At 45.7% G+C, this 27,694-nt stretch overlaps 1 protein-coding gene across 4 annotated transcripts; it reads left to right on the top strand.

Annotated features, from left to right (window-relative positions):
- The first annotated feature begins 905 nt into the window (after positions 1 to 905).
- Positions 906 to 27,694, top strand: LOC135509881 (AP-1 complex subunit sigma-3-like). Of its 4 annotated transcripts, XM_064930719.1 has the most exons (7): positions 912 to 1,072; positions 1,407 to 1,505; positions 14,264 to 14,442; positions 24,824 to 24,932; positions 25,190 to 25,327; positions 26,507 to 26,558; positions 27,081 to 27,694. In XM_064930719.1, the coding sequence occupies exons 3-7, from the start codon at positions 14,264 to 14,266 to the stop codon at positions 27,209 to 27,211; spliced, it is 609 nt and encodes a 202-aa protein (XP_064786791.1). In that variant the 5' UTR covers positions 912 to 1,072; positions 1,407 to 1,505; the 3' UTR covers positions 27,212 to 27,694. The 4 variants fall into 4 exon arrangements, with proteins under 4 accessions (XP_064786798.1, XP_064786791.1, XP_064786785.1 ...); XM_064930726.1 differs by lacking the exon at positions 1,407 to 1,505 and having other exon boundaries at positions 906 to 1,012; XM_064930713.1 differs by lacking the exon at positions 1,407 to 1,505 and having other exon boundaries at positions 913 to 1,072.

Raw genomic sequence — 27,694 nt, 5'->3', positions numbered from 1 at the left:
ATGTCTGGTTATGCCATACGGTGATCTAAATGAATATATAGCCTACAGTGAGAGTAGTAGCCTGACAATTACAGATGATCATAAAGAGACAGATATTTCATCATGATCTTGAAACGAGGACCAGCATAGAATACTCTCACACATAGGTTAGTTTTAAACGCTTTGACTTTGCAAACAGGTTCTGCACCCTCAATAACCTTCTAATTTCCCCACAAAACAAAATACAACACAATTACAGTATGTATGTCAACATTTTGCAAATAACTGACCTTGTGAATTCCTTTGAGAAACCAGACGATATTGCAATAGAAAGACACGTCTTCTCACGTTCAAGTGTTCTGCTCAGCGTTGCCAATTTAGCGACATTCAGTGTGACGTCATTTAGCGACTTCGAGCGACTTTTAGGACAGCCAATAGCTACTTTCCTTACTGAGGAGTTGGCAACACTGGCTTTTGCTCTCTAAAACCAGCTGAGTTGTGGCCAGGCAAAACGCGACAGGAAAAAAAGCAGCGTGCCTACTAGTTCATTTGTTTTGTGTAGTGCTGCCCCCTCAAGTCTTTTCAAAGAACAAGAGGTGCACAGTTCTCTGAAACACCATGTCAGGTGACACGTTCATTCATTGATTCTTTAGGCTACATTTTTAATGTCTTGGGGAACGCCTGCACATGAACAGTTTATGAAGGCTAAAACAACGAAGCAAAACTGCTTAATAACCTTTAGCCTCCCACTCAGTAGCCACACTGGCAATGCTTTTTTTAACACTTTTAATTGAGCTAATTTTGCATCAGTTTGCTAATAGGCCTAGCCTGGTACAGTAACCACCTCCGGTACAGCATTGAACAGGTGTAAAGCTCACATCCAATCCAGAAAAAGAGGGCTGGTGACGTAGTGGCTAATCCCCACAGGCTCCAGAAGGGAGGAGTTGTACCCGTTCAGCCCCGAGGTCAGCGAGCGTTCTGGAGGAACAACGACAGATATGCGCGCTTTCAGTTGTCAGACACGCTGTGCGAGGTGAAACTATTTTACTAACTTTTATTTACTAAAAACGATCCCCAAAAAATCCTCAAAGTGGTGAGTTAGTGTTGGTTTTCGTTTTTTTCCGGTGCATGACGCGCTGTTCTAATTTAGTATTGAGTCAGACTATTCTGACAGTCACTAGACTGTACCTGTATATTAGCTGCCAGGTGTTTGTTTAGGATTTCTGAGTCAGTTTCAACTGTATATTTGTTATTTATAGTTTGCCCTCTCTATACACTATAAATATATTGATTATACATACATCGTTTATTCTAAATGTTTGATGGGCGTTGAATGGGTAAACTACAGTATTTCTGCGGAAGGGACAGTCGGAAGTTAGGGGTATTTCCCTCCTGTGGAACATATTCCGTCACTTGTCGCTTGGCAGGTGACTCTGCACAGCCCCGGTGACAGTGGCAACCTGGGATATGTTTATACAGTTTAGGCGTCATAGCCTATTTGGGACTGCCTCATCCTTTCAATAACTGTAAGTAGTGTTTTCATAAACTATTCATACCCCATTGACTTATTCCAAATTTGTTGTGTTACAGCCTGAATTCAAAATGGATTAAATCTTTTTTTTCTCTCACCCATCTACACACAATACTCCATAATGACAAAGTGAAAACATGTTTTTAGACATTTTAGTAAATGTATTGATAATTAAATATGGAAAAACCTCATTTACATAAGTAACACACCCCTGAGTCAATACATGTTAGAATCACATTCTGCAGTGATTACAGCTATGGTTCTTTCTGGATAACTCTGAGAGTTTTGCACACCTAGATTGTACAAAAAAAATCACATTGGTTGTTGATCATTGCCAGACAGCCATTTTCAAGTCTTGCCATAGATTTTCAAGCCGATTTAAGTCATAACTAGGCCAATGTTATTTCGGTAAGCAACTCCAGTGTATATTTGTCCTTGTGTTTTAGGTTACTGTCCTGCTAAATGATGAATGTGTCTCCCAGTGTCTGGTGGAAAGCAGGCTGAACCAAGTTTTCTGCTGGGATTTTGCTTGCGCTATATTCTGTTTTATTTTTATCAACAAACAAAAAAACTCCCTAGTCCTTGCCACTGACAAGCATGATGCAGCCACCACCATGCTTGAAATATGAATTGGTACTCAGTGGTGTGTTGTGTTGAATAACATAATGATTTGTATTCAGGGCATAAAGTTACTTTTTTGCAATTTTTCTTCAGTTGAAATTTTTTAGTTCCTTATTGTAAACAGGAGGCATGTTTTGGAATATGTTTATTCTGTACAGGCTTCCTTCTTTTCACTCTGTCATTTAGGTTAGTTTTGTGGAGTAACTATAATGTTGTTGATTCATCCTCAGTTTTCTCCTATCACAGCCATTAATCCAAATCTAATTTTATTGGTCACATACACGTGATTTGCAGATGTTATTGCCGGTGTCGCTAAATGCTTGTGCTTCTAGCTCTGACAGAGCAGTACAATCTAACAAGTAATATCTAACAAATTACCCAACATATACACACAAATCTAAGTAGGAATGAATTAAGAATATATACATTTGGATGAGCGATGTCAGAGCGGAACGGACTAAGATATAGGAAACAGTATATGCATATAAGATGATTAATGCAAGATATGCATTATTAAGTGAATGAGATACTATAGAATAGTATAGGAAACAGTATACAGTGGGGCAAAAAAGTATTTAGTCAGCCACCATTTGGGCATTTTCTCCCACTTAAAAAGATGAGAGAGGCCTGTAATTTCCATCATAGGTACACTTCAACTGTGACAGACAAAATGAGCAAAAAAATCCAGAAAAGGACATTGTAGGATTTTTAATGAATTTATTTGCAAATTATGGTGGAAAATAAGTATTTGGTCACCTACAAAACAAGCAAGATTTCTGGCTCTCACAGACCTGTAACTTCTTCTTTAAGAGGCTCCTCTGTCCTCCACTCGTTACCTGTATTAATGGCACCTGTTTGGACTTGTTATCAGTATAAAAGACACCTGTCCACAACCTCAAACAGTCACACTCCAAATTCCACTATGACCAAGACCAAAGAGCTGTCAAAGGATCCTGCAGTTCCAGACATGTCCCCCGGCTTAAGCCAGTACATGTCCAAGCCCGTCTGAAGTTTGCTAGAGAGCATTTGGATAATCCAGAAGAAGATTGGGAGAATGTCATATGGTCAGATAAAACCAAAATAGGACTTTTTGGTAAAAACTCAAATCGTCGTGTTTGGAGGACAAAGAATGCTGAGTTGCATCCAAAGAACACCATACCTACTGCGAAGCATGGGGGTGGAAACATCATGCTTTGGGGCTGTTTTTCTGCATAGGGAGCAGGACAACTGATCTGTGTAAAGGAAAGAATGAATGGGGTCATGTATTGTGAGATTTTGAGTGAAAACCTCCTTCCATCAGCAAGGGCATTGAAGATGAAACGTGGCTGGGTCTTTCAGCATGACAATGATCCCAAACACACCCCCCGCGCAACAAAGGAGTGGCTTCGTAAGAAGCATTTCAAGGTCCTGGAGTGGCCTAGCCAGTCTCCAGATCTCAACCCCATAGAAAATCTTTGGAGGGAGGTGAAAGTCCGTGTTGCCCAGCAACAGCCCCAAAACATCAATGCTCTCGAGGAGATCTGCATGGAGGAATGGGCCAAAATACCAGCAACAGTGTTTGAAAACCTTGTGAAGACTTACAGAAAACAAAGGGTATATAACAAAGTATTGAGATAAACTTTTGTTATTGACCAAATACTTATTTTCCACCATAATTTGAAAATAAATTCATTAAAATCCTATAATGTGATTTTATGGATTTTTTTTTCTCATTTTGTCTGTCATAGTTGAAGTGTACCAATGATGAAAATTACAGGCCTCTCATCTTTTTAAGTGGGAGAAATTGCACAATTGGTGGCTGACTAAATACCTTTTTGCCCCACTGAAGCTCCACATTGATCTGGTTCTCCCTGTATATAGCTCCACATTGATCTGGTCCTGGTTCTCCCTGTATATAGCTCCACATTGATCTGGTTCTCCCTGTATATAGCTCCACATTGATCTGGTACTCCCTGTATATAGCTCCACATTGATCTGGTACTCCCTGTATATAGCTCCACATTGATCTGGTACTCCCTGTATATAGCTCCACATTGATCTGGTACTGGTACTCCCTGTATATAGCTCCATAGTGATCTGGTACTAAAACTTCCTGTATATAGCTTTACATTTATCTGATACTTCCTGTATATAGCTCCACAGTGAACTGGTGCTGGTATTCCCTGTGTCGTGTCTTTGGCTACGCCAGATTAAGTGATATGACATACTATTCTATAAAATAATTTCTCAGTAATTAATATTACCTGATTGAGCTAATCATGTAAATGTAATTAACTAGAGAGTCGGGCACCACAAAATAATATTTATAGAGCTGTTATTTTCCAAATAAATTCTTAAAGACCTACTAATATTTTACATCAATAGCAGTCAAAATTAATCGTCACCTTAATTCAGTCTCATCTGAAAGTTGTAAATTCTTGGTTAACTTCACGAACCCTGGCTAACAAGTTGAATCAGCAATACAAAATTGGGTTTAATTATTTATTTACTAAATACCTAACTAATCACACAGAATTACACATACACATAATTATATCATAACTTGATTACAAATTACATCATAAAGCAAAACGTCCCTAGCGGGCGGAACAGATATGACAGCTTGTTACACAAAGGAAAAGGGCTGGGTTTGAGTGAAAGAGCGGGAAGACTGAGAACCTAAGGAAGAAGCTGTGCTATCGTAAATACAGTATCTTATGCATTCTAAATTACCGCCTATTTGGAAAAGGAAAATGCAATAAATATTTACTCTGAGCTGCACTTCGGTAGGTTGGTGGTAGATGGAAGGCCGTGTTGCCAAACCGAGTCCTTTGTCCTTTGAAGAAAGTCTCTGGTGGTCAATTGCATACGTTGTAGTAACGTTGTTGTGTGATAGACGGGATACTCTGTCTGTTCCTTCCTAACCCTCGTTTGTAGCTGCTGTTGCTAACTAAACGGCTAGGAGGTATCACTTCTGTAGTGAATAAGAGTTCAAAGTTCATACCATTCGCAACCAAAGCTCACGCTGAAGTTGGCTTCGTTCTGTAGTTATTATCTGAACCATTTTGACATCGGACCGTCGTCCTCACATCCTTGGAAGAGGAGGTTATATTGTCATCAAGGCTTTATATAGGAAGGGAGAGGAGGGCGTGTTTGAAAAGTTTTATAACCCATGTCCCTTCACAGAGGCGGGCCACTGATTGAGCAGAGCCCGAACCTTATGAAAACCCAAATCTCACATTTTAGAAGCTAAAATCACATTTCATCCCATCACAAATGATTTCATATTCAAACATTTAAATTGAACAACAATTCCATGTGAATCCGATAACTCTGATGTGTAGACTTTCCACTGTAGAGTTTGTCATCTTATCATTGATGAGAATGTCTCAGATGACAACCGAACTGACATCATATTCATTAAGTACCACCGCATATGTTCAATTGGTCGGATTACCAGAATATAGTTCATTTCCCCCCACATTCTGACGTTCCCAGAATCTCTATGTTAACCAAGGGTTTTGCAAATGTAACGTCAGTAGGGTAGAGAGAGGAAAAAGGGGGGAAGAGGTATTTATGACTGTCATAAACCTACCCCCAGGCCAACGTCATGGCACCTGTATATACATTTGAAGTCGGAAGTTTACATACACCTTAGCCAAATACATTTAAACTCAGTTTTTCACAATTCCTGACATTTAATCCTAGTAAAAATTCCCTGTTTTAGGTTAATTAGGATCAACACTTTATTTTAAGATTGTGAAATGTCAGAATAATAGTAGAGAGAATGATTTAGTTTTGCTTTTATTTATTTCATCACATTCCCAGTGGGTCCGAAATGTACATACATTCAATTAGTATTTGGAGCATTGCCTTTAAATTGTTTGACTTGGGTCAAAGGTTTCAGGTAGCCTTACACAAGCTTCCCACAATAAATTTGGTGAATTTTGGCCCATTCCTCCTGACAGAGCTGGTGTAACTGAGTCAGGTTTGTAGGCCTCCTTGCTCGCACACGCTTTTTCAGTTCTGCCCACAAATTTTCTATGTGATTGAAGTCAGGGCATTGTGATGGCCACTCCAATACTTTGACTTTGTTGTCCTTAAGCCACTTTGCCACAACTTTGGAAGTATGCTTGGGGCCATTGTCCATTTGGAAGACCCATTTGTGACCAAGCTTTAACTTCCTGACTTCAATATATCAATATATCCTCGTAATTTTCCATCCTCATGTTGCCATCTATTTTGTGAAGTGCACCAGTCCCTCTTGCAGCAAAGCACCCCCACAACATGATGCTGCCACCCCCGTGCTTCACGGTTGGGATGGTGTTCTTCGGCTTGCAAGCATCCCCCTTTTTACTCCGAACATAATGATGGTCATTATGGCCAAACAGTTCTGTTTTTGTTTCATCAGACCAGAGCGCATTTTTCCAAAAAGTATGATCTTTGACCCCATGTGCAGTTGCAAATGGTAGTCTGGCTTTTTTATGGCGGATTTGTGGCTTCTTCTTTGCTGAGTGGCCTTTAAGGTCATGTCGATATAGGACTCGTTTTACTGTGGATATAGATACTTTTGTACCTTTTTCCTCCAGCATCTTCACAAGGTCCTGTTGTTGCTGTTTTTCTGGGATTGATTTGCACTTTTCGCACCAAAGTACGTTCATCTCTAGGAGACAGAACGCATCTCCTTCCTAAGCGGTATGACGGCTGCGTGGTTCCATGGTGTTTATACTTGCGTACTATTGTTTGTACAGATGAACGTGGTACCTTCAGGCGTTTGGAAATTGCTCCCAAGGATGAACCAGAGTTGTGGAGGTCTACAATTTTTTGTCTGAGGTCTTGGCTAATTTCTTTAGATTTTCCCATGATGTCAAGCAAAGAGGCACTGAGTTTATATAGCTCCACATTGATCTACATTTAAGTCATTTAGCAGACGCTCTTATCCAGAGCGACTTACAAATTGGTGAATTCACCTTCTGACATCAGTGGAACAGCCACTTTACAATAGTGCATCTAAATCATTTAAGGGGGGTGAGAAGGATTGCTTTATCCTATCCTAGGTATTCCTTGAAGAGGTGGGGTTTCAGGTGTCTCCGGAAGGTGGTGATTGACTCCGCTGTCCTGGCGTCGTGAGGGAGTTTGTTCCACCATTGGGGGCCAGAGCAGCGAACAGTTTTGACTGGGCTGAGCGGGAACTGTACTTCCTCAGTGGTAGGGAGGCGAGCAGGCCAGAAGTGGATGAACGCAGTGCCCTTGTTTGGGTGTAGGGCCTGATCAGAGCCTGGAGGTACTGCGGTGCCGTTCCCCTCACAGCTCCGTAGGCAAGCACCATGGTCTTGTAGCGGATGCGAGCTTCAACTGGAAGCCAGTGGAGAGAGCGGAGGAGCGGGGTGACGTGAGAGAACTTGGGAAGGTTGAACACCAGACGGGCTGCGGCGTTCTGGATGAGTTGTAGGGGTTTAATGGCACAGGCAGGGAGCCCAGCCAACAGCGAGTTGCAGTAATCCAGACGGGAGATGACAAGTGCCTGGATTAGGACCTGCGCCGCTTCCTGTGTGAGGCAGGGTCGTACTCTGCGGATGTTGTAGAGCATGAACCTACAGGAACGGGCCACCGCCTTGATGTTAGTTGAGAACGACAGGGTGTTGTCCAGGATCACGCCAAGGTTCTTAGCGCTCTGGGAGGAGGACACAATGGAGTTGTCAACCGTGATGGCGAGATCATGGAACGGGCAGTCCTTCCCCGGGAGGAAGAGCAGCTCCGTCTTGCCGAGGTTCAGCTTGAGGTGGTGATCCGTCATCCACACTGATATGTCTGCCAGACATGCAGAGATGCGATTCGCCACCTGGTCATCAGAAGGGGGAAAGGAGAAGATTAATTGTGTGTCGTCTGCATAGCAATGATAGGAGAGACCATGTGAGGTTATGACAGAGCCAAGTGACTTGGTGTATAGCGAGAATAGGAGAGGGCCTAGAACAGAGCCCTGGGGGACACCAGTGGTGAGAGCGCGTGGCGAGGAGACAGATTCTCGCCACGCCACCTGGTAGGAGCGACCTGTCAGGTAGGACGCAATCCAAGCGTGGGCCGCACCGGAGATGCCCAACTCGGAGAGGGTGGAGAGGAGGATCTGATGGTTCACAGTGTCGAAGGCAGCCGATAGGTCTAGAAGGATGAGAGCAGAGGAGAGAGAGTTAGCTTTAGCAGTGCGGAGCGCCTCCGTGATACAGAGAAGAGCAGTCTCAGTTGAATGACTAGTCTTGAAACCTGACTGATTTGGATCAAGAATGTCATTCTGAGAGAGATAGTGGGAGAGCTGGCCAAGGACGGCACGTTCAAGAGTTTTGGAGAGAAAAGAAAGAAGGGATACTGGTCTGTAGTTGTTGACATCGGAGGGATCGAGTGTAGGTTTTTTCAGAAGGGGTGCAACTCTCGCTCTCTTGAAGACGGAAGGGACGTAGCCCGCGGTCAGGGATGAGTTGATGAGCGAGGTGAGGTAAGGGAGAAGGTCTCCGGAAATGGTCTGGAGAAGAGAGGAGGGGATAGGGTCAAGCGGGCAGGTTGTTGGGCGGCCGGCCGTCACAAGAAGCTTGCAGATTTCATCTGGAGAGAGAGGGGAGAAAGAGGTCAGAGCACAGGGTAGGGCAGTGTGATCAGAACCAGCGGTGTCGTTTGACTTAGCAAACGAGGATCGGATGTCGTCGACCTTCTTTTCAAAATGGTTGACGAAGTCATCTGCAGAGAGGGAGGAGGGGGGGAGGGGGAGGAGGATTCAGGAGGGAGGAGAAGGTGGCAAAGAGCTTCCTAGGGTTAGAGGCAGATGCTTGGAATTTAGAGTGGAAGAAAGTGGCTTTAGCAGCAGAGACAGAGGAGGAAAATGTAGAGAGGAGGGAGTGAAAGGATGCCAGGTCCGCAGGGAGGCGAGTTTTCCTCCATTTCCGCTCGGCTGCCCGGAGCACTGTTCTGTGAGCTCGCAATGAGTCGTCGAGCCACGGAGCGGGAGGGGAGGACCGAGCCGGCCTGGAGGATAGGGGACATAGAGAGTCAAAGGATGCAGAAAGGGAAGAGAGGAGGGTTGAGGAGGCAGAATCAGGAGATAGGTTGGAGAAGGTATGAGCAGAGGGAAGAGATGATAGGATGGAAGAGGAGAGAGTAGCGGGGGAGAGAGAGCGAAGGTTGGGACGGTGCGATACCATCCGAGTAGGGGCAGTGTGGGAAGTGTTGGATGAGAGCGAGAGGGAAAAGGATACAAGGTAGTGGTCGGAGACTTGGAGGGAGTTGCAATGAGGTTAGTGGAAGAACAGCATCTAGTAAAGATGAGGTCGAGCGTATTGCCTGCCTTGTGAGTAGGGGGAAGGTGAGAGGGTGAGGTCAAAAGAGGAGAGGAGTGGAAAGAAGGAGGCAGAGAGGAATGAGTCAAAGGTAGACGTGGGGAGGTTAAAGTCGCCCAGGACTGTGAGAGGTGAGCCGTCCTCAGGAAAGGAGCTTATCAAGGCATCAAGCTCATTGATGAACTCTCCGAGGGAACCTGGAGGGCGATAAATGATAAGGATGTTAAGCTTGAAAGGGCTGGTAACTGTGACAGCATGGAATTCAAAGGAGGCGATAGACAGATGGGTAAGGGGAGAAAGAGAGAATGACCACTTGGGAGAGATGAGGATCCCGGTGCCACCACCCCACTGACCAGAAGCTCTCGGGGTGTGCGAGAACACGTGGGCGGACGAAGAGAGAGCAGTAGGAGTAGCAGTGTTGTCTGTGGTGATCCATGTTTCCGTCAGTGCCAAGAAGTCGAGGGACTGGAGGGAGGCATAGGCTGAGATGAACTCTGCCTTGTTGGCCGCAGATTGGCAGTTCCAGAGGCTACCGGAGACCTGGAACTCCACGTGGGTCGTCCGCTGGGACCACCAGATTAGGGTGGCTACGCGGTGTGGAGCGTTTGTATGGTCTGTGCAGAGAGGAGAGAACAGGGATACATAGACACATAGTTGACAGGCTACAGAAGAGGCTACGCTAATGCAAAGGAGATTGGAATGACAAGTGGACTACACTTATCGAATGTTCAGAACGTTAAGCTTATGTAGCAAGAATCTTATTGACTAAAATGATTGAAATGATACAGTACTGCTGGAGTAGGCTAGCTGGCAGTGGCTACGTTGTTGACACTACACTAATCAAGTCGTTCCGTCGAGTGTAATAGTTTCTACAGTGCTGCTATTCGGGGCTAGCTGGCTAGCTAGCAGTGTTGATTACGTAACGTTACGTTAAAAGAACGACAATAGCTGGCTAGCTAACCTAGAAAATCGCTCCAGACTACACAATTGTCTTAGATACAAAGACGGCTATGTAGCTAGCTAGCTACGATCAAACAAATCAAACCGTTGTACTGTAATGAAGTGAAATGAAAATGTGATACTACCTGTGGAGCGATGCGGAATGTTGACCGGGTTGTTGAAGTTCAAATCGGAAGACGTTGGCTAGCTGTTGGCTAGCTAGCTAGCAGTAACTCCTACGTTAAGGACGACAAGTAGCTGGCTAGCTAACCTCGGTAAATTAAGATAATCACTCTAAGTCTACACACTCTAAACTACACAATTACCTTGGATACGAAGACAGCAAAGACAACTATGTAGCTAGCTAACACTACACTAATCGAGTCGTTGAGTGTAATAGTTTCTACAGTGCTAGTGGACGTTAGCTAGCTGCTGGGCAGATACGTTAGGACGACGAAATACGATAATTACGCAATTATCTTTGATACAAAGACGGCTATGTAGCTAGCTAAGAAGAAGTTGCTAAGATTAGACAAATCAAACCGTTGTACTATAATGAAATATAATGAAATGTAATGAAAAGTTATACTACCTGCGGACCGAAGTGTAGATGCGACCGCTCGCTCCAACCCGGAACCGGAAACATCTAGTACTGGTACACCCTGAATATAGCTCCACATTGATCTGGTACTGGTACTCCCTGTATATAGTTCTATATCGATCTGGTACTCTCTGTATATAGCTCCACAGTGATCTGGTACTGGTACACCCTGTATATAGCTCCACAGTGATCAGGTACACCCTGTATATAGCTCCACTTTGATCTGGTACTGGTACTCCCTGTATATAGTTCTATATCGATCTGGTACTCTCTGTATATAGCTCCACAGTGATCTGGTACTGGTACACCCTGTATATAGCTCCACATTGACCTGGTACTCCCTGTATATAGCTCCAGAGTGATCTGGTACTCCATGTATATAGCTCCACTTTGATCTGATGCAAATAAAATTTGATTTGATCTTTATCTTTGTGGTGACTGGGTGTATTGATACACCATCCAAAGTGTAATTAATAACTTCACCATGCACAAAGCCATATTCAATGTTTGATTTATTTTGACCCATCTACCAATAGGTGCCCATCTTTGTGAGGCATTGGAAAACCTCCCTGGTCTTTGGGGTTGAATCTGTGTTGTAAATTCACTGCTCAACAGAGGGCCCTTACAGATACATGTGTCGTGTACAGAGATGAGGTAGTCATTGAAAAAACATGTTACACTATTATAGAGTCCATGCAACTTATTATGTGACTTGTTCAGCATATTTAGACTTGCCATAACAAATGGGTTCAATACTTAGATGTACATGTTTAATACATTTGTTTAAGTTTCTAAAAACATAATTCCGCTTTGACATGTTGGGGTATATTGTGACACACAGTCTCAATTTGATCCATTTTCATTTCAGGCTGTAACACAACAAGATGTGGGAAAAAATCAAGGGGTGTATATACTTTCTGAATGCACCGTACTTCTCCCTAAATTTAGAAAGGTATAACGTTTTAATTGCAGAACTTCTAATCCTATGTTATTTATATATCCTAACCTCTGTCCTACTGTCAGACCAACGATGCCTCAAGTCCCTGAAATATCAATGGCTTTGCTGCCATTCTTTAACATCTATACACATCTGCAGTGCAAGGTTAAGAAGGAAACACATTTATGTTAAGTTAATTCATTTCTATGTTGTGTATTCTGTATGGCTTTGCTGGCGTCGCCGGCTCAGTTTAACAGTTGACAACAATACATGTCCCCAGAGAAAGCTTGTCCAGTTATTCCAGTCAGCTGCGGTCCTCTGAAGTCAACAATAGCAGGAAGATGAAACCAGAGATCCCTTGGCCCCATTGGCTTAGTTCTAATGAATATCAAATTGGACATCCAGCTGAACAAAGCAAGGAAACACACTCTCTAAACAGCACTAGCACGTCTCTTGAGTTCTCTTGGAAGCAAAACAGTGTTACTAAATGAAAGAGGTTGGGTACAGGGGAGTAATGATTACATCTCATCAGTTTACATGTAATCCGATGACAAAAACACTGTCACTGTAATCACAATCAAAATAAAGAAAAACCTTTGAATGAGTAGATGTGTCCACGCTGGTACTATATACAGTACTAAACAGTTGAAGTCAAAAGTTTACATACACTTAGGTTGGAGTCATTAATACTTGTTTTTCAACCACTCCACAAATTTCTTGTTATCAAACTATAGTTTGTCGGTTAGGACATCTACTTTGACCATGACACAAGTCATTTTTCCAACAATTGTTTACAGACAGATGATTTCACTTATACTTCACTCTATCACAATTACAGTGGGTCAGAAGTTTACATACACTAAGTTGACTGTGCCTTTAAACAGCTTGGAAAATTTGAGAAAATTTATGTCATGCTTTAGAAGCTTCTGATGGGCTAATTGACATACTTTGAGTCAATTGGAGGTGTACCTGTGGATGTATTTCAAGGCCAACCTTCAAACTCAGTGCCTCTTTGCTTGACATCATGGGAAAATCAAAAGAAATCAGCCAAGACCTCAGTTAAAAAACAAGTCTGGTTCATCCTTGGGAGGAATTTCCAAGCGCCTGAAGGTACCACATTCATCTGTACAAACAATAGTACGCAAGTATAAACACCATGGAACCACGCAGCCGTCATACCGCTCAGAAAGGCGATTTCTCCTAGAGATGAACGTACATTGGTGCGAAAAGTGCAAATCAATCCCAGAACAACACCAAATGACCTTGCTGGAGGAAACAGGTACAAAGTATCTATATCCACAGTTAAACGAGTCCTATATCGACATAACCTGAAAGGCCGCTCAGCAAGGAAGAAGCCACTGCTCCAAAACCGCCATAAAAAAGCCAGACTACAGTTTGCAACTGCACATGGGGACAAAGATCGTACTTTTTGGAGAAATGTCCTCTGGTCCGATGAAACAAAACTAGAATTGTTTGGCCATAATGACCATCGTTATGTTTGGAGGAAAAAGGGGGAGGCTCGCAAGCCGAAGAACACCATCCCAACCGTGAAGCATGGGGGTGGCAGCATCATGTTGTGGGGGTGCTTTGCTGCAGGAGGGAGTCGCACGTCACAAAATAGATGGCAACATGAGGAAGGAAAATTACGTGGATATATTGAAGCAACATCTCAAGACATCAGTCAGGAAATTAAAGCTTGGTCGCAAATGGGTCTTCCAAATGGACAATGACCCCAAGCATACTTCCAAAGTTGTGGCAAAACGGCTTAAGGACAACAAAGTAAAGGTATTGAAATGGCCATCACAAAGCCCTGACATCAATCTTATAGAAAGTCTGTTGGCAGAACTGAAAAAGTGTGTGCGAGCAAGGAGGCCTACAAACCTGACTCAGTTACACCAGCTCTGTCAGGAGGAATGGGCCAAAATTCACCCAACTTATTGTGGAAGGCTACCAAATACTAATTGAGTGTATGTAAACTTCTGACCCACTGGAAATGTGATGAAACAAATAAAAGCTGAAATAAATAATTCTCTCTACTATTATTCTGACATTTCACAATCTTAAAATAAAGTGGGGATCCTAACTGACCTAAGACATAGAATTTCTACTAGTTTTTCACAATTCCTGACATTTAATCCTGAGTTTAAATGTATTTGGCTAAGGTGTATGTAAACTTCTGACTTCAACTGTGTACAGTACCAGTCAACAGTTTGGACACACCTACTCATTCCAGGGTTTTCACCCAACTACCTGAATGAAGGTTTGAAAGATAAATATTGGAACCCAGCGTTCTGCCCTATATTTTTCTCTCCTCTCAGCATGTCCTCTCCTAACCCATCTCACCCTTTCAGATGCGTTTCCTGCTCCTCTTCAGTCGCCAGGGCAAGCTCCGTCTCCAGAAGTGGTTCACGCCCATCCCCGAGCGAGAGAAGAAGAAGATCACCAGGGACATGACCACCATGGTGTTGGCACGGAAACCACGCTCCTGCAACTTCATGCACTGGAAAGACCTGAAGATCGTCTACAAGAGGTGAGGAAGGGAGGAGGGGGAGGTAAGACCTGAAGATCGTTTACAAGAGGGGAGGAGGGGAGGAGAGGGAGGAAAGACCTGAAGATCGGGGGAAAGACCTGAAGATCGTTTACAAGAGGGGAGGAGGAGGGGGGAGGTGAGACCTGAAGATCGTTTACAAGAGGTGGAGGAGGTAAGACCTGAAGAGGTTTAAGGTGAGGAAAGAAGACCTGAAGATCGTTTACAAGAGGTGAGGAGGGGGAGGTGAGACCTGAAGATCGTTTACAAGAGGTGAGGAGGGGACCTGAAGATCGTTTACAAGAGGTGAGGAGGGGGAGGTGAGACCTGAAGATCGTTTACAAGAGGTGAGGAGGGGACGAGAGGAGGAAAGACCTGAAGATCGTTTACAAGAGGGGAGGAGGGGAGGGACCTGAAGATCGTTTACAAGAGGTGAAGACCTGAAGATCGTTTACAAGAGGTGAGGAGGGGGAGGTGAGAGGAGGGGGAGGTAAGACCTGAAGATCGTTTACAAGAGGTGAGGAGGGGGAGGAGACCTGAAGATCGTTTACAAGAGGGGAGGAGGGGAGGAGAGGGAGGAAAGACCTGAAGATCGTTTACAAGAGGAGGAGGGGGAGGTGAGACCTGAAGATCGTTTACAAGAGGTTTCCTGAAGATCGTTTACAAGAGGTGAGGAGGGGGAGGTAAGACCTGAAGAGGTGAGGAGGGGGAGGTGAGACCTGAAGATCGTTTACAAGAGGTGAGGAGGGGACGAGAGGGAGGAAAGACCTGAAGATCGTTTACAAGAGGGGAGGAGGGGAGGAGAGGGAGGAAAGACCTGAAGATCGTTTACAAGAGGTGAGGAGGGGGAGGTAAGACCTGAAGATCGTTTACAAGAGGTGAGGAGGGGGAAGGTAAGACCTGAAGATCGTTTACAAGAGGTGAGGAGGGGGAAGGTAAGACCTGAAGATCGTTTACAAGAGGTGAGGAGGGGGAGGTAAGACCTGAAGATCGTTTACAAGAGGTGAGGAGGGGACGAGGGGGAGGAAAGACCTGAAGATTGTTTACAAGAGCGGAGGAGGGGAGGAGAGGGAGGAAAGACCTGAAGATCGTTTACAAGAGGGGAGGAGGGGGAGGTGAGACCTGAAGATCGTTTACAAGAGGGGAGGAGGGGAGGAGAGGGAGGAAAGACCTGAAGATCGTTTACAAGAGGTGAGGAGGGGGAGGTAAGACCTGAAGATCGTTTACAAGAGGTGAGGAGGGGGAGGTAAGACCTGAAGATCGTTTACAAGAGGTGAGGAGGGGGAGGTAAGACCTGAAGATCGTTTACAAGAGGTGAGGAGGGGGAGGTGAGACCTGAAGATCGTTTACAAGAGGTGAGGAGGGGACGAGAGGGAGGAAAGACCTGAAGATCGTTTACAAGAGGGGAGGAGGGGAGGAGAGGGAGGAAAGACCTGAAGATCATTTACAAGAGGTGAGGAGGGGGAGGTAAGACCTGAAGATCGTTTACAAGAGGTGAGGAGGGGGAAGGTAAGACCTGAAGATCGTTTACAAGAGGTGAGGAGGGGGAGGTAAGACCTGAAGATCGTTTACAAGAGGTGAGGAGGGGAAAGTAAGACCTGAAGATCGTTTACAAGAGGTGAGGAGGGGGAGGTAAGACCTGAAGATCGTTTACAAGAGGTGAGGAGGGGAGGAGAGGGAGGAAAGACCTGAAGATCGTTTACAAGAGGTGAGGAGGGGGAGGTGAGACCTGCAGATCGTTTACAAGAGGTGAGGAGGGGAGGAGAGGGAGGAAAGACCTGAAAATTGTCTAAGAGAAGTGGGGAGGGGAGGAAGTGAAGAGGAGAACTCTATTTGCTTACTATTTATCTCAGGTTGCATGTCAAAATCTAAGTATTCAAGTGGTTTCCTCTTCTTCATATTAAATGACCCCAGCCCTATTACCCCCTTCCCCCCCACAATCTCTGACTGTAATGTTGTATTGCTCTGTTACCCCCCCCCACCACCACCACTCTCTAATTGTAATGCTGTATTGCTCTGTTACCCCCCCCCCACCACCACCACTCTCTAATTGTAATGCTGTATTGCTCTGTTACCCCCACCACTCTCTAATTGTAATGCTGTATTGCCCTGTTACCCCCGCACCACTCTCTAATTGTTATGTTGTATTGCTCTGTTACCCCACCCCACCACCACCACTCTCTAATTGTAATGCTGTATTGCTCTGTTACCCCCACCACTCTCTAATTGTAATGCTGTATTGCCCTGTTACGCCCCGCACCACCACCACTCTCTAATTGTTATGTTGTATTGCTCTGTTACCCCACCCCACCACCACCACTCTCTAATTGTAATGCTGTATTGCCCTGTTACCCCACCCCACCACCACCACTCTCTAATTGTAATGCTGTATTGCCCTGTTACCCACCCCCACCACCACCACTCTCTAACTGTAATGTTGTATTGCCCTGTTACCCCCCCCACCACCACCAATCTCTAACTGTGATGCTTTATTGCCCTGTTACCCCCCCCACCACCACTCTCTAACTGTTATGTTGTATTGCCCTGTTACCCCCCACCACCACCACTCTCTAACTGTTATGCTGTATTGTCCTGTTACCCCCACCACCACTCTCTAACTGTTATGTTGTATTGCCCTGTTACCCCCCCCCACCACTCTCTAACTGTTATGCTGTATTGTCCTGTTACCCCCCACCACTCTCTAACTGTTATGTTGTATTGTCCTGTTACCCCCAACACCACTCTCTAAATGTTATGTTGTATTGCCCTGTTATCCCCCCCACCACCACTCTCTAGCTGTAATGTTGTATTGCCCTGTTACCCCCCCCACCACCACCACTCTCTAACTGTAATGCTGTATTGCCCTGTTACCCCCCCCCACCACCACTCTAACTGTAATGCTGTATTGCCCTGTTACCCCCCCACCACCACCACCACTCTCTTACTGTTATGTTGTATTGCCCTGTCACCCCCCCCCCCACCACCACTCTCTAACTGTACTGCTGTATTGCCCTGTTACCCACCCCCACCACCACCACTCTCTAACTGTAATGTTGTATTGCCCTGTTACCCACCCACCACCACCACCAATCTCTAACTGTGATGCTTTATTGCCCTGTTACCCCCACCACCACCACTCTCTAACTGTTATGCTGTATTGTCCTGTTACCCCCACCACCACTCTCTAACTGTTATGTTGTATTGCCCTGTTACCCCCCCCACCACTCTCTAACTGTAATGTTGTATTGCCCTGTTACCCCCCCCCCCCCCACCACTCTCTAACTGTTATGCTGTATTGCCCTGTTACCCCCCACCACTCTCTTACTGTTATGTTGTATTGCCCTGTTACCCCCCCCCCCCCCCCCCACCACACCACTCTCTAACTGTAATGCTGTATTGCCCTGTTACCCCCCCACCACCACCACTCTAACTGTTATGCTGTATTGTCCTGTTACCCCCCACCACCACTCTATAACTGTTATGTTGTATTGCCCTGTTACCCCCCACCACCACCACTCTCTAACTGTTATGTTGTATTGCCCTGTTACCCCCCCCCCACCACCACCACTCTCTAACTGTTATGTTGTATTGCCCTGTTACCCCCACCACCACTCTCTAACTGTTATGTTGTATTGCACTGTTACCCCCCACCACGACTCTCTAACTGTTATGTTGTATTGCCCTGTTACCCCCCACCACCACTCTCTAACTGTTATGTTGTATTGCCCTGTTATCCCCGCCCCACCACCACTCTCTAACTGTTATGCTGTATTGCCCTGTTACCCCCCACCACTCTCTAACTGTTATGCTGTATTGTCCTGTTACCCCCCACCACTCTCTAACTGTTATGCTGTATTGTCCTGTTACCCCCCCACCACTCTCTAACTGTTATGTTGTACTGCCCTGTTATCCCCCCACCACCACTCTCTAGCTGTAATGCTGTATTGCCCTGTTACCCCCCCCACCACCACCACTCTCTAACTGTAATGTTGTATTGCCCTGTTACCCCCCCCCCCCCCCACCACCACCAATCTCTAACTGTGATGCTTTATTGCCCTGTTACCCCCCACCACCACTCTCTAACTGTTATGTTGTATTGCCCTGTTACCCCCCCCCCCCACCACCACCACTCTCTAACTGTGATGCTTTATTGTCCTGTTACCCCCCACCACCACTCTCTAACTGTTATGTTGTATTGCCCTGTTACCCCCCCCACCACCACTCTCTAACTGTTATGCTGTATTGTCCTGTTACCCCCCACCACCACTCTCTAACTGTTATGTTGTATTGCCCTGTTACCCCCCCCCACCACTCTCTAACTGTTATGCTGTATTGTCCTGTTACCCCCCACCACTCTCTAACTGTTATGCTGTATTGTCCTTTTACCCCCCACCACTCTCTAACTGTTATGCTGTATTGTCCTGTTACCCCCCACCACTCTCTAACTGTTATGCTGTATTGCCCTGTTACCCCCCACCACTCTCTAACTGTTATGCTGTATTGCCCTGTTACCCCCCACCACCACTCTCTAACTGTAATGTTGTATTGCCCTGTTACCCCCCCCCACCACCACTCTCTAACTGTAATGCTGTGTTGCCCTGTTACCCCCCCACCACCACCACTCTCTAACTGTAATGCTGTATTGCCCTGTTACCCCCCCCCCCCACCACTCTCTAACTGTAATGTTGTATTGGCCTGTTACCCCCACCACTCTCTAACTGATATGCTGTATTGCCCTGTTACCCCCCCCCCACCACCACCACCACTCTCTTACTGTTATGCTGTATTGCCCTGTCACCCCCACCACCACCACTCTCTAACTGTAATGTTGTATTGCCCTGTTACCCCCCACCACCAAATCTCTAACTGTGATGCTTTATTGTCCTGTTACCCCCCACCACCACTCTCTAACTGTTATGTTGTATTGCCCTGTTACCCCCACCACCACCACTCTCTAACTGTTATGTTGTATTGCCCTGTTAACCCCCCACCACCACTCTCTAACTGTTATGCTGTATTGTCCTGTTACCCCCCACCACTCTCTAACTGTTATGCTGTATTGTCCTGTTACCCCCCACCACTCTCTAACTGTTATGTTGTATTGTCCTGTTACCCCCCCCCCCACCACCACTCTCTAACTGTTATGTTGTATTGCCCTGTTACCCCCCCACCACTCTCTAACTGTTATGTTGTATTGTCCTGTTACCCCCCCACCACCACCACTCTCTAACTGTTATGCTGTATTGTCCTGTTACCCCCACCACTCTCTAACTGTTATGCTGTATTGTCCTGTTACCCCCCACCACTCTCTAACTGTTATGTTGTATTGCCCTGTTACCCCCACCACCACTCTCTAACTGTTATGTTGTATTGCCCTGTTACCCCCCCCCCCCCCACCCACCACCACTCTCTAACTGTTATGCTGTATTGTCCTGTTACCCCCCCCACCACTCTCTAACTGTTATGTTGTATTGCCCTGTTACCCCCCCCCACCACCACCACTCTCTAACTGTTATGTTGTATTGCCCTGTTACCCCCCACCACCACTCTCTAACTGTTATGTTGTATTGCCCTGTTACCCCCCCCACCACCACTCTCTAACTGTTATGCTGTATTGCCCTGTTACCCCCACCACTCTCTAACTGTTATGCTGTATTGTCCTGTTACCCCCCACCCACTCTCTAACTGTTATGTTGTATTGCCCTGTTACCCCCCACCACTCTCTAACTGTTATGCTGTATTGCCCTGTTACCCCCCACCACCACTCTCTAACTGTTATGTTGTATTGACCTGTTACCCCCACCACCACTCTCTAACTGTTATGTTGTATTGCCCTGTTACCCCCCACCACCACTCTCTAACTGTTATGTTGTATTGCACTGTTACCCCCCCCCCACCACCACCACTCTCTAACTGTTATGTTGTATTGCCCTGTTACCCCCCACCACCACTCTCTAACTGTTATGCTGTATTGCCCTGTTACCCCCCACCACTCTCTAACTGTTATGCTGTATTGCCCTGTTATCCCCCACCACCACTCTCTAACTGTTATGCTGTATTGCCCTGTTACCCCCACCACCACTCTCTAACTGTTATGTTGTATTGCCCTGTTACCCCCCCCCCACCACCACCACTCTCTAACTGTTATGCTGTATTGCCCTGTTACCCCCACCACTCTCTAACTGTTATGTTGTTTTGCCCTGTTACCCCCACCACTCTCTAACTGTTATGTTGTATTGCCCTGTTACCCCCACCACTCTCTAACTGTTATGCTGTATTGCCCTGTTACCCCCACCACTCTCTAACTGTTATGCTGTTTGCCCTGTTACCCCCCACCACTCTCTAACTGTTATGTTGTATTGCCCTGTTACCCCCCCCACCACCACCACTCTCTAACTGTTATGCTGTATTGCCCTGTTACCCCCCACCACTCTCTAACTGTTATGCTGTATTGTCCTGTTACCCCCCACCACTCTCTAACTGTTATGCTGTATTGTCCTGTTACCCCCCACCACTCTCTAACTGTTATGCTGTATTGCCCTGTTACCCCCCACCACTCTCTAACTGTTATGCTGTATTGCCCTGTTACCCCCACCACTCTCTAACTGTTATGCTGTATTGCCCTGTTACCCCCCCACCACTCTCTAACTGTTATGCTGTATTGTCCTGTTACCCCCCACCACTCTCTAACTGTTATGCTGTATTGCCCTGTTACCCCCCACCACTCTCTAACTGTTATGCTGTATTGCCCTGTTACCCCCCACCACTCTCTAACTGTTATGTTGTATTGCCCTGTTACCCCCCACCACTACTCTCTAACTGTTATGTTGTATTGCCCTGTTACCCCCCACTACTCTCTAACTGTTATGTTGTATTGCCCTGTTACCCACCACCACTCTCTAACTGTTATGTTGTATTGCCCTGTTACCCCCCACCACTCTCTAACTGTTATGTTGTATTGTCCTGTTACCCCCCACCACTCTCTAACTGTTATGCTGTATTGTCCTGTTACCCCCCACCACTCTCTAACTGTTATGCTGTATTGCCCTGTTACCCCCCACCACTCTCTAACTGTTATGCTGTATTGCCCTGTTACCCACCCCCACCACCACCACTCTCTAACTGTTATGTTGTATTGCCCTGTTACCCCCCCCCCACCACCACCAATCTCTAACTGTTATGTTTATTGCCCTGTTACCCCCCACCACTCTCTAACTGTTATGTTGTATTGCCCTGTTACCCCCCCCCCACCACCACCACTCTCTAACTGTGATGCTTTATTGTCCTGTTACCCCCCACCACCACTCTCTAACTGTTATGTTGTATTGCCCTGTTACCCCCCCCCCACCACCACCACTCTCTAACTGTTATGCTGTATTGTCCTGTTACCCCCACCACCACTCTCTAACTGTTATGCTGTATTGCCCTGTTACCCCCCCACCACCACTCTCTAACTGTTATGCTGTATTGTCCTGTTACCCCCCACCACTCTCTAACTGTTATGCTGTATTGTCCTTTTACCCCCCCCACTCTCTAACTGTTATGCTGTATTGTCCTGTTACCCCCCACCACTCTCTAACTGTTATGCTGTATTGCCCTGTTACCCCCCACCACTCTCTAACTGTTATGTTGTATTGCCCTGTTACCCCCCACCACCACTCTCTATCTGTTATGTTGTTTGCCCTGTTACCCCCCCCACCACTCTATAACTGTAATGCTGTGTTGCCCTGTTACCCCCCACCACCACCACTCTCTAACTGTAATGCTGTATTGCCCTGTTACCCCCACCACTCTCTAACTGTAATGTTGTATTGGCCTGTTACCCCCCCCACCACTCTCTAACTGTTATGCTGTATTGTCCCTGTTACCCCCCCCACCACTCTCTAACTGTTATGTTGTATTGCCCTGTCACCCCCCCCCACCACCACTCTCTAACTGTAATGTTGTATTGCCCTGTTACCCCCCACCACCAATCTCTAACTGTGATGCTTTATTGTCCTGTTACCCCCACCACCACTCTCTAACTGTTATGTTGTATTGCCCTGTTACCCCCACCACCACTCTCTAACTGTTATGTTGTATTGCCCTGTTACCCCCCACCACCACTCTCTAACTGTTATGCTGTATTGTCCTGTTACCCCCCACCACTCTCTAACTGTTATGCTGTATTGTCCTGTTACCCCCACCACTCTCTAACTGTTATGCTGTATTGTCCTGTTACCCCCCACCACTCTCTAACTGTTATGTTGTATTGCCCTGTTACCCCCCCACCACTCTCTAACTGTTATGCTGTATTGTCCTGTTACCCCCCACCACCACTCTCTAACTGTTATGCTGTATTGTCCTGTTACCCCCACCACTCTCTAACTGTTATGCTGTATTGTCCTGTTACCCCCCACCACTCTCTAACTGTTATGTTGTATTGCCCTGTTACCCCCACCACCACTCTCTAACTGTTATGTTGTATTGCCCTGTTACCCCCCCCACCCACCACCACTCTCTAACTGTTATGTTGTATTGTCCTGTTACCCCCACCACCACTCTCTAACTGTTATGTTGTATTGCCCTGTTACCCCCTCCCCACCACCACCACTCTCTAACTGTTATGCTGTATTGCCCTGTTACCCCCACCACCACTCTCTAACTGTTATGCTGTATTGCCCTGTTAACCCCCCCACCACTCTCTAACTGTTATGCTGTATTGCCCTGTTACCCCCCACCACTCTCTAACTGTTATGCTGTATTGTCCTGTTACCCCCACCACTCTCTAACTGTTATGCTGTATTGCCCTGTTACCCCCCACCACTCTCTAACTGTTATGCTGTATTTTCCTGTTACCCCCCCACCACTCTCTAACTGTTATGCTGTATTGCCCTGTTACCCCCCACCACTCTCTAACTGTTATGTTGTATTGCCCTGTTACCCCCCCACCACTCTCTAACTGTTATGTTGTATTGCCCTGTTACCCCCCCCCCACCACTCTCTAACTGTTATGTTGTATTGCCCTGTTACCCCCACCACCACTCTCTAACTGTTATGCTTTATTGCCCTGTTACCCTCCACCACTCTCTAACTGTTATGTTGTATTGCCCTGTTATCCCCCACCACCACTCTCTAACTGTTATGCTGTATTGCCCTGTTACCCCCACCACCACTCTCTAACTGTTATGTTGTATTGCCCTGTTACCCCCCCCCCACCACCACCACTCTCTAACTGTTATGCTGTATTGCCCTGTTACCCCCCACCACCACTCTCTAACTGTTACGTTGTTTTGCCCTGTTACCCCCCACCACTCTCTAACTGTTATGTTGTATTGCCCTGTTACCCCCCACTACTCTCTAACTGTTATGCTGTATTGTCCTGTTACCCCCACCACTCTCTAACTGTTATGCTGTTTTGCCCTGTTACCCCCACCACTCTCTAACTGTTATGCTCTATTGCCCTGTTACCCCCCACCACTCTCTAACTGTTATGCTGTATTGCCCTGTTACCCCCCACCACTCTCTAACTGTTATGCTGTATTGTCCTGTTACCCCCCACCACTCTCTAACTGTTATGCTGTTTTGCCCTGTTACCCCCACCACTCTCTAACTGTTATGCTGTATTGCCCTGTTACCCCCACCACTCTCTAACTGTTATGCTGTATTGCCCTGTTACCCCCACCACTCTCTAACTGTTATGTTGTATTGTCCTGTTACCCCCCACCACTCTCTAACTGTTATGTTGTATTGCCCTGTTACCCCCCACCACTCTCTAACTGTTATGTTGTATTGCCCTGTTACCCCCACCACTCTCTAACTGTTATGCTGTATTGCCCTGTTACCCCCACCACTCTCTAACTGTTATGCTGTATTGCCCTGTTACCCCCCACCACTCTCTAACTGTTATGCTGTATTGCCCTGTTACCCCCACCACTCTCTAACTGTTATGCTGTATTGCCCTGTTACCCCCCACCACTCTCTAACTGTTGCCCTGTTACCCCCCACCACCACTCTCTAACTGTTATGTTGTATTGTCCTGTTACCCCCCACCACTCTCTAACTGTTATGCTGTATTGCCCTGTTACCCCCACCACTCTCTAACTGTTATGCTGTATTGCCCTGTTACCCCCCACCACTCTCTAACTGTTATGCTGTATTGCCCTGTTACCCCCCACCACTCTCTAACTGTTATGTTGTATTGCCCTGTTACCCCCCACCACTCTCTAACTGTTATGTTGTATTGCCCTGTTACCCCCCACCACTCTCTAACTGTTATGCTGTATTGCCCTGTTACCCCCCCACTACTCTCTAACTGTTATGCTGTATTGCCCTGTTACCCCCCACCACTCTCTAACTGTTATGCTGTATTGCCCTGTTACCCCCCACTACTCTCTCATGGTAGGTATGCCAGTCTGTATTTCTGCTGTGGTCTGGATGCTGAGGAGAATGAACTTCTGGCCTTGGAGATGCTGCATCGCTATGTGGAGCTGTTGGACAAGTACTTTGGCAACGTACGTCAGGGACGACCTTTCTCTTCTGTCACCCAGCTCTCTTTACTTCAGTCGATCTCTCATTCTCTCTCACTATGTCTTTCTGTCTTTCTCTCACATATTTCCTTCCATTGTCTTTCAACCTATTTCTTCCCAAACTTAGACTGAAACTGCAATGCCTGTGTAGTAGATATGATTTAACACAGTAAAATGATTCCTGCTAGACTGGACAGTACCTTTTGAACATTGGGTGATTTCCTCCTCTCTTACCCATGCAGGTGTGTGAGCTGGACATTATCTTTAACTTTGAAAAGGCCTACTTCATCCTGGATGAGTTTCTATTAGGGGGAGAGGTACAGGAGACTTCCAAACTAGTGGTGGCCCGCTCCGTCGAGGCCTCGGACATGCTTCAGGAGGTGAGAGAAACGCCACGCTCAGAATAGAACCTGCCCAGTAGGGACTGATCTAGGATCAGAATTCTGTCTCAGATCTGATCTAGGATCAGTATTTCTGCCTCCGATCTGATCTAAGATCAGAATTCTGTCTCTGATCTAGGATCAGAATTCTGTCTCTGATCTAGGATCAGTATTTCTGCCTCCGATCTGATCTAGGATCAGAATTCTGTCTCTGATCTAGGATCAGAATTCTGTCTCTGATCTAGGATCAGAATTTCTGCCTCCGACCTTAGCTGAGACTATGTTGCGGTCTGATATTTATCTTATATTTACATATGTAATTACATACTAATTAGCTATAATTAACCACTTGTTTATTGGAGATTGAACACACACGCATAGCTATACCATTTTGTAACAAGTAGTTACCAATTTTAATGAATTATTTATAGTAGGTACTCTAAAGTAGCCATTTTACCCTATAATTCCTTAGTAATACCAGGTGAAAGTGGACTGTTGAAAAAGTGTTACTGTTTCAGCATGGGTTGAGAATGTGTAGTGCAGCAGCTAACTGACTTCCTGGTGAGCTCTCCTGTCAATCTCTGCTAACAGGCTTCCCTTCATCAACCATATTAACTGGTGCCAATACTCATGGACCTGTTCTGTCTATTCTCTCTCTCCTCTCTCTTCTCTTCTCTCCTCTTTTCTCTCCTCTTTTCTCTCCTCTTTCTCTCTCTTCTCTCTCTTTTTCTCTTTCTTCTCTCCTCTTCTCTCTCCTCTTCTCTCTCCTCTTTTCTCTCCTCTCTTCTCTCCTCTCTTCTTTCCCTCTTCTCTCTCCTCTCTCTCTCTCTCTCTCTCTCTCTTCTCTTCTCTCTCCTCTCTCCTCTCTCTCCTCTTCTTTCTCCTCTCTCTCCTCTCCTCTCTTCTCTCTCCTCTCTTCTCTCTCCTCTCTTCTCTCTCCTCTCTTCTCTTCTCTCTCTCTTCTCTCTTCTCTCTTCTCTCTTCTCTCTTCTCTCTCCTCTCTCTTTTCTCTCCTCTTCTCTCTTCTCTCTCTTTTCTCTCCTCTCCTCTCTCTCCTTTCTCTCTCTTCTCTTTTCTCTCTTCTTCTCTCCTCTTTTCTCTCCTCTCCTTTTCTCTCCTCTTCTCTTTTTTCTCTCCTTCTCTTTTTCTCTCCTCTTCTCTCTTTTCCTCCTATCTCAGAAACAGAGACTGATGGAGATTATACTTCTATTTCCTTTATTCTTCAGTTGCTGTAAGTCTGAGCGTTGGCAGTATGTCTGTTTTCTGTATTGTCCGTTTATCCTCAGCTCTCGGTGGCGCTATAGACGCACAAAGCCAGAGTCCCACTCTGCGTGGCCCTGGTTTCACACCATCTTCTTGCTTCGGGGGAATAAAACAAACTTGTTTGATCTAGTTTGATGCACGTGCATGCTATCTGACATTGTTGCATCATCACACTCATTTTAATCTTCATCATCATTGCTATAGGCTGAGATTGACAACAGTGATTTTGGTCTGGAGCTTGGATGGCCTTGAATGTGGACCGAAAGGTTAGAAGTGAATGATTGTGATTGTGTTCGTAGCAGAGTAGTCTACATTGTGTTGGCGGTTTACGCTCCTATGTCTCCACGGATGTAAGATGCATCCAATTAGACTGACAATCATTCTACCTCTATGGTTAGATGTTATGTAGGTGTGGCTATGAATATTCATCGCATTAGGACAAGGCTTGTTGATCTGGAGATCTCACGTTTCATCTGTCTCTCCACTCTAGACCATGGAGGAATACATGAGCAAGCCTGCATTCTAACACTGGATCTACACACACCAGAAGGAATCTGGACGATTACAGACCTGGAAGTCTTACTACTGTACAAAACCATGGAGTTAGGAGTTCTAGAATGATGTGTCTGAATCTGTGTCCTGAGGCAGGCAGGGAGTGTTTTTAAGTAGGGAAGTGCAGTGAAATGTATCTTGTTTCTGCAAATAGGACAATAACATGATGACCAATAAATTGGTAGGAGACATTGATTGAGCTATTATCAAATGTATATTGATACTGTATGATCACCCATCCCTCTTGCTCGTCGATGTACATTGAGGTTACTGAAAACTGTGGTTATGACAATCATTAAAATCAATACTCACTTTTTTTCCAAATATGTACACATTGTATTGACATTTAAAGAAGTGCCTTTTTAGAAATCTGTATTTGAAGTTGTGTTTTAAATGCATCTTGTAGACTAGCCTTTTTCTGTGTGACTTGTAGGATTATATCTTGGAAAGGGAGCTATTATTTATCTGGGTGAATGTCACAGTTTTTTTTAATATAACTAATTATGGATCTTGAATGTTGAAGACTTTGGAATTAAAATGTGTATTTTGATA

The sequence above is a fragment of the Oncorhynchus masou genome, chromosome 3 (genome assembly GCF_036934945.1).
Source record: "Oncorhynchus masou masou isolate Uvic2021 chromosome 3, UVic_Omas_1.1, whole genome shotgun sequence".
Classification (NCBI taxonomy): Eukaryota; Metazoa; Chordata; class Actinopteri; order Salmoniformes; family Salmonidae; genus Oncorhynchus; species Oncorhynchus masou.
This window is presented reverse-complemented; position numbering and strand designations above follow the sequence as displayed.

What these genes read in the sequence shown, in the direction of transcription:
- LOC135509881 (XM_064930726.1), top strand. Translation starts at nt 14,264, where the DNA reads ATGCGTTTCCTGCTCCTCTTCAGTCGCCAGGGCAAGCTCCGTCTCCAG. An exon ending in CCTCGGACATGCTTCAGGAG is followed by an intron (nt 25,328 to 26,506) that starts GTGAGAGAAACG and finishes CTCCTATCTCAG; the next exon opens with AAACAGAGACTGATGGAGAT. An exon ending in TCCTTTATTCTTCAGTTGCT is followed by an intron (nt 26,559 to 27,080) that starts GTAAGTCTGAGC and finishes TCTCCACTCTAG; the next exon opens with ACCATGGAGGAATACATGAG.